Source organism: Sinocyclocheilus anshuiensis, unplaced genomic scaffold (genome assembly GCF_001515605.1).
Source record: "Sinocyclocheilus anshuiensis isolate Anshui unplaced genomic scaffold, SAMN03320099.WGS_v1.1 scaffold1100, whole genome shotgun sequence".
NCBI lineage: Eukaryota > Metazoa > Chordata > Actinopteri > Cypriniformes > Cyprinidae > Sinocyclocheilus > Sinocyclocheilus anshuiensis.
The window spans coordinates 483,418-497,924 of NW_015552633.1; the positions used below are offsets into that span (position 1 = coordinate 483,418).

The following is a 14,507-nucleotide window of genomic DNA, read 5'->3' on the forward strand; positions in this document are numbered from 1 at the left end:
AACACTAAGTATTGTTTTAATGTCTTTGAGACATAATATAAAAAAATAATATAATTAAAATGTCTGATAATGTTTTTACTGTCATATATACAAATATATTTCTAAAAATAAAACTATTTGAGCATATTTCAAATATGAAACCAAAACAATTAACCCCTGATTTTACGGTTGTTATTATTATAACAATAACTACGAAGGCCCGAGGTACACATTTTTATCAAACATATTTATTAACAATATGTTCATGCAAATGTATAAAGATTCAGGTCATAGTCTATTACATACAGGAAATAGTTACAAACCGATCATTTAAAGTATTTATGTGTCAATTATGAAAGGGTAACGTTTACAAAGTGAAACATTGTGACAAAGTGAAACGTCATGTTCAATTTACATTCAAAGACTGAAGCATCATAATTACTCAACAGAAGTATATTACACTTCACGTATTTGCATAAACGCATATTTTAGCGATTGGTGCAGGTATATTAGTTCATTATATTTCATATTATATTAGCGCCGTCTGTACAGGCATCCAATAAGCTGCCTGTCTGAATGAATTGCATTAATATTCTGTAAACACGCTCACCACAATCTCCACCGTCCATGTCTTTATCAGGACTTGCGACAGGAGCCATTAATATAAATTAGTGCCTGATATGAAGTAAAATTTCAGTCGTCTTCTGAAGCGCCGAGCCAAAACAACAGATTCCGCGCCAAAGTGTCTTCCCGGGGAAACTCGAGCAGCGGATATGACGACATCAGCAGCCGACCAATCTGAACCAGTTCAATGATCCGAGTTGTTTAGACAAACCTGATTCAGTTTGTTTTTAGACCACATATTACTTTACGAATGTATTGAGTTTTTAATTATTACAGTTAGAAATCACTTTATTTGTATAATTGGACAAATAATTCCGCATTTCTAATAGAATTTGTTATTTACCGAAACTTATATTTTTGCATGCAGTAGCAAAAAACAATGGAACATATTGTTATTTGATTTTTTTTGACACAGAGTGGGCTCTAAACTCTAAAGCACCTGACAAACATAACCAACACAAATATAAAACACAATCAGTTTAATACACGACAGTAAAACAAATGTGAATATGAACTAAATATGAAATAAATAACATGAAATAATAATAAATAATAACACTAAATAACATTAAACAATTTTCCATTCGTCTCCATTTAAAAATGACATTTTTACAATATGTTTGTTGTTGATCTGTATAAATGTAACCATTTTTGTCGATCTACTACCTCTATGTATGTTATTGTTCTTCAAAAAACGTTAAATAATCCTAACATATTCACAAAGAAGTGATAAATGTGAATATATTTAATATTTGATCGTAAGTATCGAACGTAACGCTCCATAGCTTTAAAACACATATGTTCAGTTCATCTATAAGATTCACATATTCTCGGAGTGAATCACTGAACCGTGTTTGGTTGAATCGTATCTCCGAACACTCAAGGTAACTTCTGGCATATGGCCATTTGTATAGTTTCTGAAAACAAAAGCTTCGACTCTGGTGGGACTCGAACCCACAACCTTTGAATTACCTCATTTATTAATCTAGAAGTCCAATGCGCTATCCATTGCGCCACAGAGCCGATGGGACGTCCCGCAACTGTATCGGTACTCCTTCCTACCTCCGAAGTTTTATTAGCCTATTTTATCTTGTCATAATAATACATAGACACTATTATATTAGATATTATTGTTTTTCTAAGACATTATGCATAAAAACATATTGCATTTTTATTTGCTTAAATATTTTCGTCTTTTTTTCCTTTTCTAAGTAAGTTGGCAGGTCTTTTATTTTGAAATAAAGAACTTCCGCTTTCAGCAGCACATGTGGGGAAACCACGTTGTGTCATTAGAACCAAAATGGCTTCGTGCAGCTTTGAAGACGTGCTCGCTAAAGCCGAAAGAGACGAGGCTGAAAAGCTAAAAGGTATTACAGTAAGCAAAGAGTTAGACCTTGAATTTGACCCGGGTAATTTGCTTGCGTTTGATAAGAATCGGATTGATACTCGGGAATTTAAAGACTGCAAACGGGAAGACTTTCTCCGCTCATTGGCGAGAGATAACACTCAACTCCTCGTCAACGAGATATGGAAACTTCCAACAGAAAGAGTTGAAGAAGTCCTCGTCGCCAAGCTACCAGATCCAACCACTCTATTACCCAGGGAAAAGCCTGCTCCAAAACCAAAGCCTCCTACAAAATGGGAACAGTTTGCCAAGCTGAAAGGCATTCAGAAGAAAAAGAAGACCAACTTGGTCTGGGATGAAGTCCATAAGGAATGGAGGAGGCGATGGGGATACAAACGTGCCAAAGATGACACCAAGGAATGGTTGATAGAGGTCCCAGAGAATGCAGATCCCAGTGAGCACCAGTTTAATAAAAGGAATAAAGCCAAGAAAGAGCGAGTGGCCAGGAATGAGTACAACAGACTCAAGAACATCGCCAGAGCTCAGAAGATCAAGGTGCCAGGCATGGGCCTCGCACCCACCCCTCGGCAGTCCAAAGCAGAGCTGGCACAAGCCGTCAATGTCGCCAAGATCTCCACGGCCTCTGTTGGTAAATTCCAGGATAACCTGCCCAAGGAGAAGACGCCTAAAAATACTGGGAAAAAGAGAAAGTTCCAGCCTCTTATTGGTGACTTTAGTAGTGAGAAACAAAAACAGCTGGATTTACTGAAAGTGATGGACAGTAAGAAGCCACGACTTGACGTCACCAAAGCTGTGAATAAGCAAATGAGGGAAGAGGACATGGAATCCAGGCACAAGAATAAGAAAGACTTTGGAAAGAAGGGACGGAGGGGAAAGATGTCTGGTAAAGGAAAGGCTGGTGGAAAGGGTCCCAAAGGCAAAGGACGGAAACCTCAAATGAAGCAAGGAAAGCGATAAAATCTACAGCAGTGTGGGCTTCTTATATATATTGTAAAAGTATATATATATTGTATACATGATGTTGACCTGCCATGTGTCTCATACAGCCATAACTTTCAGTGCTTTTGGTGCTGGTTTGGTTCTATACAATATGTGGTTGCACAGTGGTGTTCAGACTTGCAGTGTTTATAAATAACATGGATGCAGTGCTGGACTGAAAATAATTGGGACTCTTTCTACATGAATGTTTGATTTAATATTGCCACGTGTTATTCATATTAGTGATTTCACAATAAATTCAAATCATCTCTTATGTCGTCTGTTCTTGGTTATATTTTAGATAGATTGTCATATTTTACTCAAAAACAAAAATTAAAAACATACTCTACATAATATGAGCTGTAATACAATAGTAAGAATAATTTTGCTTGAATACAATATAAAATAAAAATAAATGAAATCTTAAATTACTACCTGATATACTATCATCTAACATTAGCTACCTTTATGTATAAATCATTTCATTTTTTTTTTATTTGATTATTTTAAGAAATAAAATAGATGTACTTCATGTTAACATAAAAAAGTGCAAAACAAATAATTATATATATATTTATATGATGCTTTTGATCTCTTATTTATTGCATTTGTTCATTTCTAGCCAGTTTTACATTGTTTGTTCTATGCAGAATAAATGGAATTAATTTCAGACAGTTGATATTGAACAATGCTAGTTGTACATGGCCATCTAGAGGTACATTTATGTAATACATTTAAATGTATGTTTAATTGATCTAGTTAATGTACTAAAAAAAACGTACTAATAAATGTACTAGAGCGACGTTGCATATAACCATGCATGATTTGGCCATGTTATCTGAAAATCCCCCTAAACCAGGGCTGTCCAAACTCGGTCCTGGAGGGCCGTTGTCCTGCAGAGTTTAGCTCCAACCCTAATTAAACACACCTGAACCAGCTAATCACGCTCTTACTAAGCATAGAAACTTCCAGTCAGGTGTGTTGAGGGAAGTTGGAGCTAAACTCTGCAGGACACCGGCCCTCCAGGACTGAGTTTGGGCACCCCTGCTCTAAACATTTGTTTGGATTTGTCATTCTTGATAGATTAGTCAAGTGTGTTACTATAATGATGTAGTAATTTAACGTGAATTAAATGACTGGCTTAAATACTCTCACCCACTCACTGAGTGAGAAGCAAGACACCATATGTTCAAAATATTGATGCGTCTGCAGAGTTGGTGGCTCTTTCTAAACAAATTAATAACCAGTTCTTGAGTTGATGGATGGTGTTTGACCACCGACACCATCTCAGATCAGCTGGGGGCTTTGGGAGGGGAAATGCCCATCTGTTGACTGCTGTCAGGTTTGTTAAGCATCATTAATCAAACAATCACAATACAAACACCCCACACCAATGGACAGAAATATAGGGCACACTTTATGCCAAAATCAATTAGCAGTGTTGTGCTGAGAATGCAGGGTGTTTACTAATACACCATGTGAGATTAAGATACAAATGTTGTAATGGGCTCAAAACCACCAGTTGATGTTATATATTGAATATCTATTTAGTACTCTACTCAAAATATAGTGTATCTCACAAACATGCTGAATGCAAGAGCTCATTTATTTAGTCACATATTTATATGGACAGTTTGAATTTTTTTTTTAATTACAAATTAATCTTTACAATTGAATATTCATTTATTTCTGAGCTATCACATATGTAATTCATAATCTGTCCACTAGATGGTGGTAACACAGCGACGAGCTGAGACTCGGTGAGGGTGACGTCATAGGTGGTACGCGCGCGAGTCGAGTCATGGCAAACATGTGACACTGGAACACAAAACCATAAGCAGTGTTGGGGAAAGTTACTTTTAAAAGTAATGCATTACAATATTGCGTTACTCCATAAAAAAGTAACTAATTATGTTAGTTACTTTTTATGGAAAGTAATGCGTTACGTTACTTTTGCGTTACTTTTAAAATCTGGACAGGGCTTGCTTGTTTGTTTTTAAAATAAAAAAGTTCTATTTTTGGCAAATATAAAAGCCTTTTCACACCAAAAGTGAAAGTAAGGGAAAAAGTACATTTACGTCCATACAGTAGAATGCAGAAGAAGAAATTTCAACACACTTCAGCAATAAAAAAAGACACACAAATGTTTGTCTAGAGTAATTTTTGCTTATTATTATGGTTGAACTGGATCATCGAAGGTCAGAAGCAAAGACATTGGTTAATAGAATTGGATTAAATACATAAAGCATATTTGTGTTGTTTAACATTTCATTATTGCAGGTTTGTCATATTCTGAGTTGCATTATTTGTATCCATTTTGAGGAATACTGAATCTGTGTTTTTTTTTTTTTGTGGGTGAGATGAGGGTATTCATATTTATTTTTCGCGTTACTTGTAATGCGTTACCCCCAACACTGGTCATAAGGGTCAATTTTTTATTTATACATCATCTGAAAGCTGAATATATAAGCTTAGCTTTCCATTGATGTATGGTTTGTTAGGACAATATTTGCTGAGAAATCTGAGGGTGCAAAAAAAAAAAAAAATCAAAATATTGAGAAAATCCCCTTTAAAGTTGAAGTCCAAATGAAGTTCTTAGCCATGCATATTACTAATCAAAAATCTGTTTTGATATATTTACGGTAGGACATTTACAAAATATCTTCATGGAACATGATCTTTACTTAATATCCTAATGATTTTTGGCATAAAAGAAAAATCTATCATTTTAAATATACCCGTGGTTTTGTGGTCCAGGGTTATATATAAGCTCAGACAGTTACACAAAATCAACATTTTATACACTATATTCCTTCTTTGGCACATTTGTACCGCACATTTTAGGACAGCACGAAAATAATCTGATTGTCTTTGTGATTTAGCTTTTGTTTATTTTTCTAGAAGGATGAGTTCATGGCTGAGGCTTACGACGACTTAGTTCAAACCAGGCTGGGACTATAGTGATCCTGGGGGAGGGCATGGGGTGAGTTTGTCATCATACATAATGAGTCTGCAAATTACAGATCTTTATGCCCGTCAACCCCCAACGACACACACGGGCAGCTGCTCCCCCTCACAGCATCACACTCCCTAAACAGGTGGCTCATTGCTCATTAGCTAACAATGCACACAGATAGAACACCAGGCCGGATCAATTCTTACACAATGAACCCTCCCTAATGGCTTGTATGAATTTTATATACTGCCAGTCAAAAGTTTGGAATAAAGTTTTTTTTTAATGTTTTGTTGAAAAAAGTGTCTTATTCACACCAAGGCTGCATTTATTTGATGAAAATGCAGTTTAAAAATAGTATCATGAAATATTATTACCATTTAAAAGACCTGTTTTCTATTTTAATTTATTTTACAATGAAAAGCATTCTGATGGCAAAGCTGTATTTTCTGCAGCCATATCTCAGTGTCATACAAAAATGATTGCTGAATTGATGCACAATTATTATCAATTATTGGAGCTGAATTATTAATAATATTTCCTCTGTTATCAATATTACAAACAGTTGTGCTGCTAAATATTACAATGAAAATAAATATTATAAATTATAAATTTTTTCTGGATTCTTTAATAAATAGAAATTGAAAAGAACAGCATTTATTTGTAAATGTATAAATTAAGCCAGCTTTGCCTTACAGGAATACAATTTTTTTTTTTTATCTTAAAAAGTATTAAAACATAAAAACATAAAATATATTATAATAGAAAACAGTTCTTTTAAATGTAAGAATGTTTTACTGTAAGTTACTGTTTTTACTATATTTTTAATCAAATAAATGCAGCTTTATAAGAGACTTTTTTCAAAAACATTTAAAAATCTTAATTATTCCATACTTTTAAACGGTAGTGTATAAATTGAGCAGGAAACATGTTTATATACAGTTCTTAATTCAATAGAAAGCCTTTTCATGCCATTTCTCAACCAAAAAAACAACACTGCCAGTGCAATTTCACACTTTTCACCAGTGTGAATTCCTATGTGGTGACTCTCTGGGCTCTCTGGGCTTGTGGAGACCCTGTTTTGAGCAGTCAGGGTGTGGCAGATTAAACCTCGCTGTGGTCCTTTGATTGGTGATGGTCCCGGACCAATGCTGAACAGCCTGTCACTTGTCTCCCATCGTCAAAGCGCTGGAATCTGGGTCATTGAGAATAAACAGGGCCTTTGTGCTTGTTGTTTCCTCATTGTGTTCCCCAGCAGAGGCAGGCTACAAGTCCCCTGTGGGGGACGATATGGAGGAGGGCGCTTTCCTGGCGCTCAGGCGTGAGGCCCAGGCACACAGCTCTCCCAACTTGCTCTAGAGGATCTTGTCCAAGCACCGAAGGAATAGCCACTGCCAGGGGGCCACCAATGGGGCTTTTGAGGCTGAATGAATGACTCTTCCTTTACAGAAGGCAAAGGAGAAGTAGTACAGTAGCTGTTTTAGATTGGGTATGCGTATTCTTAACTAATTATCAACCCCGTGATACTATATTAGGGGAGACTGGAGGCACGTATTTTCCTTCAGAATTCAAAGACTACATGTCATCTTTTGGTATAAGGAGCATGTATATATGTGCCAAAGGTAACCGCGCTATATTTATTTTGCATTTAGACAGAATTAATCATAATATTTAATATTTAAGTAGTCATAATGTTACAAGTTGTAACAGTAGTTGGGGCAACTGTAACACTACAAGAAAAAAATACTTTACCACACTAATAAATGCACACCTCAAAATAGTCAGTTCATTGCTCAATAATATTTGCCTTAATACTGTCAGATTGTAGTAATGTCATAATATACATTTTTAAAACAAAGTCTAAGGGGTACATTATAATTTTTTTAAATAAGCCAAACACTAAATAGTCTTGAACTAAATATTTAAATAATACTGCATTAATGTTCATTAAATATTTAAGGATTTAGTCTTTCAATTCAGGCAGATATTTTCATTGCATAAATAGTGTTATAATTGCACTTGACGTCTCCTGGTCTTGGTCATGATAAATAATATTGTACAGCTATCAGTAACAGAAATACTTTTCAAAATATGTATTTTTAATTTGTTAATATTAATAACATTTTAATATTTATTATAGTTAATATATTTATGTCAGTTCTATTTTCCAAACACTATAATTAAAAAAAAAACTAAATTCTAAATATCTTTTTTTCTGAAAAGCAGGAAGATAATATAAATTTAGGTTTTAAATCGAAGTCATCAAAACTTTAGACAGCAAAATTTCTTGTAAAATGCACTCCAATAATCTTTGCTCAACTACAACAATTTTTTACAGTTTTTTAAAAATATATAATAGCTTCAATAACATTATTCTAATATACTCCTATTTCTATGCACTGATTAATTTGTATATTTTTGTGTGATTTTATATATTGGCTAAAATAAAAAAAATTATTGCTGTAAGTAAAATTTAAGAACTAAAAAAAAAAAATTCTTCCCTTGTTGCTGTTCAGTGGCACAGAATAATCTGATCAATGAACATGTCAAACTTGTCAACCACTAACATTTTAATGTAACAACAATAATTATCTCATCATGGACCAGTCTGGCTGCTTTTCTAGAACAGCCGCCAAATCCAATCCCTGTACTTTAGTTTGAAATGAAGTGCTCATCATGCACACCATATATTATAAGATTAACTTTTTGCTATACTGTTTCCTTTGAATCAGCCCCAGTAACTGACTTCTCTCACTTTTTAGCTTAATAAGATGCCTTGGCCAGCTGCTACGCTTGGCTTACTGGTCACAATGACTTCAGCTTTCTCCTGGACCCTTATGCAGGGCTCTTACAGAACCTTATTAACCCTAATCCACTGATGCAGTGACTGTTGATGTCATATTGATGTGCTACTGCACTTCAGAACCTTCAAAATTGCAACACAAAAAATTTCATTAGCAGTGCAGGGTCTCTGCCCCAGAATAAAAAAAACAAAAAAAAAGGTAATTGTGACTTTTTATCTCACAATTCCAAGTTTATATCTCACAGTTTTGAGATAACATCTCACAATTCTGACATAAATTGTGAGTTTATAACACAATTCTGACTTTATTTCTCACAATTGTGTTGTTATATCTCATAATTTTGAGTTATCTTGTAATTCTGAATTCTCAGTATTGTTTATATCTTGTTTGTTTGTATCTTGCAATTCTTACTTTTTTTTTTAAGAATCACAAAATGCATTTTGTGAACATAATGTGATTTTGTGCACTAATATGAAATTTAATGTACCAAACCACTTCTTGAAGGAAATATGCATGCTGTAATATAGACAGATCCTTTTGTCCACAGAAGAGATCAAAACTCAAGAATTCCAAGAAAAAAGACAAAATTGCATTTGCAAGATGTAAACTCAGAATTTAGTGAAAAAAAAAAACAGAATTGTGAGATATTGACTTGCAATTCTGACAAAAGACAGAACTGTGAGAAAATTCTGAGAAAAAAATCTGAACTTGAAGAAACTTGCAATTCTGAGAAAAAGTCACAATTATGAGATGTTACATCAGCATTTAAAGAAAAAAGTCAGAATTGTCAGGTATAAATTCTGAGAAAAAAAAACAGAACTATGAGATAAAACTCAAAATGGTGAATTATAAATTTTGTATTGCAAGAAATGTGTCATAAACTCGCAATTCTGAGAAAGAATACATTTCAACGTTAACTCAAAATTATGAGATATATAACGTGGGAATTGTTAAAAATAAAGTCAGAATTGTAAAATAAAAAGTCACAATAACCTTTTTTATCTTTTTATTTTGTGACAGAAACGGGCTTCCATACTAAACTGTGTGTGCAGCAGAATCATTCATACTTACACTTTATATGAAGCGCAGCACACTATAGGCCTCTGTTTGAGTTTGGTGGCAGGGCCCCTTTTGCTCCTGAAACTCAAAAATCACCCATCTAAATGAGCTTATTTATAGCTCAAGCTTCTACCGTATAGCTATGTGCCTGGCCAGCTCAGTGTCCAAACTCTCAGCAGTCAGCCAGTCATAACCAGTGGAAAGACTGACCTTAATTGGCAGTGGAGCACCACGCCTGGGTTTCCCGCCTGAACTGTGAGTGCCTGCCAGATGACTGGGTCTGTCACTGCTGCGATAGCCTACCATCTGCTGTCTACTGCACACAATGGCAGGCAATGTGCACACAGACCCAAGGGAGGGGCTTCACGGGATGGCTCTGTATGACATGCTGCACTGGGACACCTCTAAACAAACACACACACACACACACACACATATACATGCAAAGTGTGCATGGTGCTAGTCCCACTCCTGAGATTATATAAGATAATTATTACATTTAAATTTTAGGAAAATTTTAGGAAATTTAGGAAAAAGAGTGACCAATATTCATTCAGAGTGGTGTGCATACAGTTTTTCATAAAATACTTTGTCATATCTGTCAGTAAGGATCAGTGTTGGGGGTAACGCATTACAAGTAACGCGAGTTACGTAATCAGATTACTTTTTTCAAGTAACTAGTAAAGTAACGCATTACTTTTTCATTTACAAGAAAATATCTGAGTTACTTTTTCAAATAAGTAACGCAAGTTACTTTTTTTTCCCCATTTATTGAAAGCTCTTCTGTCCCCTTGTTGAGAGAAATCAGGAGTAAGATGTTACTTTAGTTCTAGAATAAATGTGAACATGCATTAATTCATCTCACTCACTCAAAAAAAAATCAGATTTAGTTTTCCTCAAAATTAATAAAAACAGTTAAATGCAACTCAGAATATGACTCAAAGCTGCAATAATTAAATATGTTAAATAATACAAATATATCCTTTATGTATTTAATCCCATTTTATTTACCAATTTGCTGCTGACCTTCAGTGATCTAATTCAACCATACTAATAAGCAAAAATTACATTTCTTCTTCTTCTTTTTTTTATTGCTGAAGAGTGAACTTTCTTCTTCTGTGTATACTGTACAGACGTGAATTTACATTTTCTTCAGCCTGAGGCTTTTGGTGTGAAAGGGCTTTTATATTTGCCAAAAATAGAACTTTTTATATTAAAAGCAAACAAGCAAGCCCAGCCCAGATTTAAAAAGTAACGCAAAAGTAACGCATCGCATTACTTTCAGTAAAAAGTAACTAAGTAACTTAATTAGTTAGTAACGCAATATTGTAATGCATTACTTTTAAAAGTTACTTTCCCCAACACTGGTAAGGATACTAATTTACGTTTGATGGACCTAGTTTGCCCAAATTTTTTTCATTACTCACCCTCATGTGGTTTCAAACCTGTATGATTTTCTTTCCTCTGTGGAACATAAAAGATATTTGATGAAATGTCTTTATTCTTTTGTCCATACAATGGATAACCAAATCGGTTTGGTGACCAACATTATTCAGAAGTCAGACAACAGTTTTGGAACAACATGAGGGTGAATAAAATGTTAGAATTTTCACTTTTGGGTGAACTATCCCTTTAAGTACACAAAAATTGCAAAATGGCAAAACAGCCAGTGAGTCAGCTGCTGATTCAGTAAACTGACAGATTCAGTGAATTAATTCAGTGAAGGATTCGCCAAGCGCGAACTCGTAAGTTTGCCGGGCTTTTTGAGTGATTCATTAAAAGAACCGACTCAAATGAGTTATTTGTTCATGATTCAAACGGGATTGACCGAGCTGTATTATTGATTCACTAAAAATAACCAGTTCATAAGAGTTGTTTACTTGTAAATCGGAACACTTTTGTTTTTCTTGTCATTATTTATTTATATATGTATTGTATACTCATTAATAAAGACTGAAAATTCACATTGACTATTCATATTCTGACCCCGCTGACCCAGTGAGCATTTTTCTGTCCAGTGGTCATGTCTTAACTTTGCAATTTCTGTATTGCATTAGTTTTGAATATTTCTCATGGGGATTTAATAATTTTTGACTTTTCAGTCTGAGTTAAACCTCTTTTTTGGCTAATTTTATCTGTAAAACAAAACATGCCTAATAATTCTGCACACCTGAATATAAAGGGTCTTTTCACTTCCAGCCTTCATGGACAATTATATATCAATTATAAATGATTAAATACAAAATTAATAGTAGTTATTAAGATTGATGTGGTTTGGAATTGGTAAAATGTGCTTGGAAAAAAAAAATGATCAGAATATCAACGTGCCTAATAATTATGCACGCGGTGTGTATATATAAATTAATAAATAAATAAAATTAATCCATAATATGTTCCCAGTTCTTTTTCAGAACTTCTTGTTGCTTTTGTCTCCTCTTTGAAACATCCAAAATACATAAAGCCATCACAAATAGCACACATAACTATTACAGTAATTTTATAAGCCGACCAGTAAATGCGGAGTAATTATTTTTCTACTTGTAGAGAATAATCACATCAGTCAAGGTCAAGGCTTGGATTTCAACCTAAAGATTAAAGTTTTTTCTAAATTTACACATCACTGTCAAAGAATACAACAGGTGTTTGTTTTGCGTTGAGCCAAAATGGCTTCAGTAGCCATCAAGCACTCAGTGCACTGTACAAAAGCCCAAACCAGCCAACCAATTTATCCCCAATGGGCCTTTGACATCTCTCAAGCCTGCATTGACCATCTGAAAAATACAATAGCAAAGTGTTCTCCAAATTTGAAAGAAACATATAAGAGCACATGTGTTATAGGCTTGTAATGGCCGTCAGCAGCAGAAGGCATGTCAGTGGGGCCTTGCGCCCCTCTATTCAGGGGAAATTGAGTGAATGGGCCTGCAAAACCAACAGACATACAGAACAATAGAACCAAAAGACATTATTTCATGGGCGAGTGGGCCTCTTTAAAGAGAGCAGCTGACCTGTGGAGAGCTGTGTTGTTCAGGGAGGGTGCGAGTCCACAGAACCCACGGCCCAGTGACAGCAGATAGCCATCAACTCAAGAGACCTCAACTTCCATTACTGCTGTAAACACCTGCTTTCAGAAGAGAACAGGGCTCTGTGAGGTCTTTCGCAGTGTGACATGAGCGAGAAGGTGATTATTAGCCAAAAAATGAGGTCCTTGGAAGGATGGAAGTGCTGTCAATCAAAAAGCTAAATACTGTTTGAATCAGTTTCAGAGAAAAACCCACAACCTCTTAAGAAAAATACACAAGTGGCACATTTAGAAGAGCATATTTTTATTTTTAGTTATGTGAATGACAACATGGATATTGTGGAGTTGGTTGTAATATCAAAGAAGCAGGTTATAATTGTTCAGCGGAAAATAATGTCAAATACGTAACATTGCATGAGAAAAGAGTATGTCAGTTGAAGTGTGCTGCTTGCTTTCATGCATGTCAGTTTGCTACATATTCTTGCTTCCCTCAAGTCTACAGAAAAAAGGTAATACCAACAAACAAGACCAACACTGACAGTAAAATGAAGACAAAGACATATTAAACAGGTATCTACAATGTTACATGAGCCAAATTTTTTTTATCTCAGTAACACAGATGCGGTGAGGGACACAATGTGTAGTGTTTCTTTGAATACAGATGGTGTTTTTGCATTCCAATATCTGGGTTACAATTAGCAAAAATAAACTTTTTACAAAAAAATTTCCAAATGTGATAAAACCCAATATGTAACGCTAATACCACCGAATTCTTCAACATCAGGGTTTTTCTTTTGCTCAGACTAACTTATCATTGTGAATAACCTGAAACTATTTTACATGGGTTCTTCTCATGTTAAAAAAACAATAAAAAAAATACATTTAATTCAACATTTCACCTCAAATGAGAGCAAAGCAATTGTCCTACACTTCCTTCAACCCATTGTGCTTATGTCCATTCCTGCTGTAACTCTCAGTAGCAGCGAGCAAATCCTTACAAACATTTGTTCCAGAGCAAGAAAGAGGGAGAGAGAAACTACGTTTACACCATTTTCCCCTTCGGATGACGTCCTGACATGTCAGTGTTAATGGCATGTTTAAATACATTCAGCCACCAATAAAAATCCCCACATACAATAAAATGTAAACACTACAGAGGGCATAAAACAATAGATATTAATGACAAACCAACATTAATACAATATTTGAAAAACGTGCAATTTCCCCACATCTTGGAGGCTGAATGCTGCTTGCTATTTTTACGGTCAACCAATTGGTGTAAAGAGGACGGAACTTTTGAAAGGATGTTAAACTTACTGTACAGGCCAAGAAATTAGTGGCAGTTATTGAAATCAGAAATATGTCATGGAAAGTAATCAAATATTTAATGTAAAAGAAATATAATTAGATTTTCTTTATATCTTTGAAATAAATAAATTAGTAAAGATTTAATAAATAGAACCTACAGCTCTAAACGAACAAATCTCACCTACGTATCTGTTCTTGGAACGTGTTATTTATAATGCAACATGCGCATTAATATCAGTACCAAACATGATTTTGGCTAAACTGAGAACATTTTCATAAGCAGCGAAGATGCTGGATTTAGACTTCAGTTGCAAACATGCAAGTCAGCGATTTTACGCCTCTCCAAGTACAAATCATTTTAACAACCTTTACTTTAGAGCAAAAAAAAAAAAAAAGGAAAACTAAAATAAAATGTTC

The 14,507-nt window shown here is 34.6% G+C and overlaps 2 protein-coding genes, 1 long non-coding RNA gene and 1 other non-coding gene across 6 annotated transcripts in view; 1 reads left to right on the forward strand and 3 right to left on the reverse strand.

The window, feature by feature from the left end:
• The window catches only part of pola1 (polymerase (DNA directed), alpha 1), a 56,350-nt gene extending 55,589 nt beyond the window's left edge, over nt 1-761 (reverse strand). For all 3 annotated transcript variants that reach the window (XM_016458061.1, XM_016458060.1, XM_016458059.1), the window contains exon 1: nt 590-761. In XM_016458061.1, the coding sequence (XP_016313547.1) occupies nt 590-638 (49 nt within the window). In that variant the 5' untranslated portion in view covers nt 639-761. The remainder of the gene's footprint in view (nt 1-589) is intronic.
• Nucleotides 762-1,536: 775 nt separating this feature from the next.
• trnar-ucu (transfer RNA arginine (anticodon UCU)) lies at nt 1,537-1,626 on the reverse strand. Its single transcript is given in 2 exon segments — nt 1,537-1,572; nt 1,590-1,626. It is a non-coding gene; the product is annotated as a tRNA-Arg (tRNA).
• A 234-nt stretch (nt 1,627-1,860) lies between these two features.
• rrs1 (ribosome biogenesis regulator 1 homolog) lies at nt 1,861-3,221 on the forward strand. The gene has a single exon (XM_016458014.1). It carries the CDS (start codon nt 1,904-1,906, stop codon nt 2,924-2,926), a length of 1,023 nt encoding a protein of 340 aa, XP_016313500.1. The 5' UTR covers nt 1,861-1,903; the 3' UTR covers nt 2,927-3,221.
• A 3,212-nt stretch (nt 3,222-6,433) lies between these two features.
• LOC107666643 (uncharacterized) lies at nt 6,434-14,500 on the reverse strand. The gene is made up of 3 exons (XR_001631699.1): nt 13,500-14,500; nt 10,775-10,781; nt 6,434-6,443 (listed from the first exon to the last, which is right to left on the reverse strand). It is a non-coding gene; the product is annotated as an uncharacterized LOC107666643 (long non-coding RNA).
• Between the last annotated feature and the right edge of the window lie 7 nt (nt 14,501-14,507).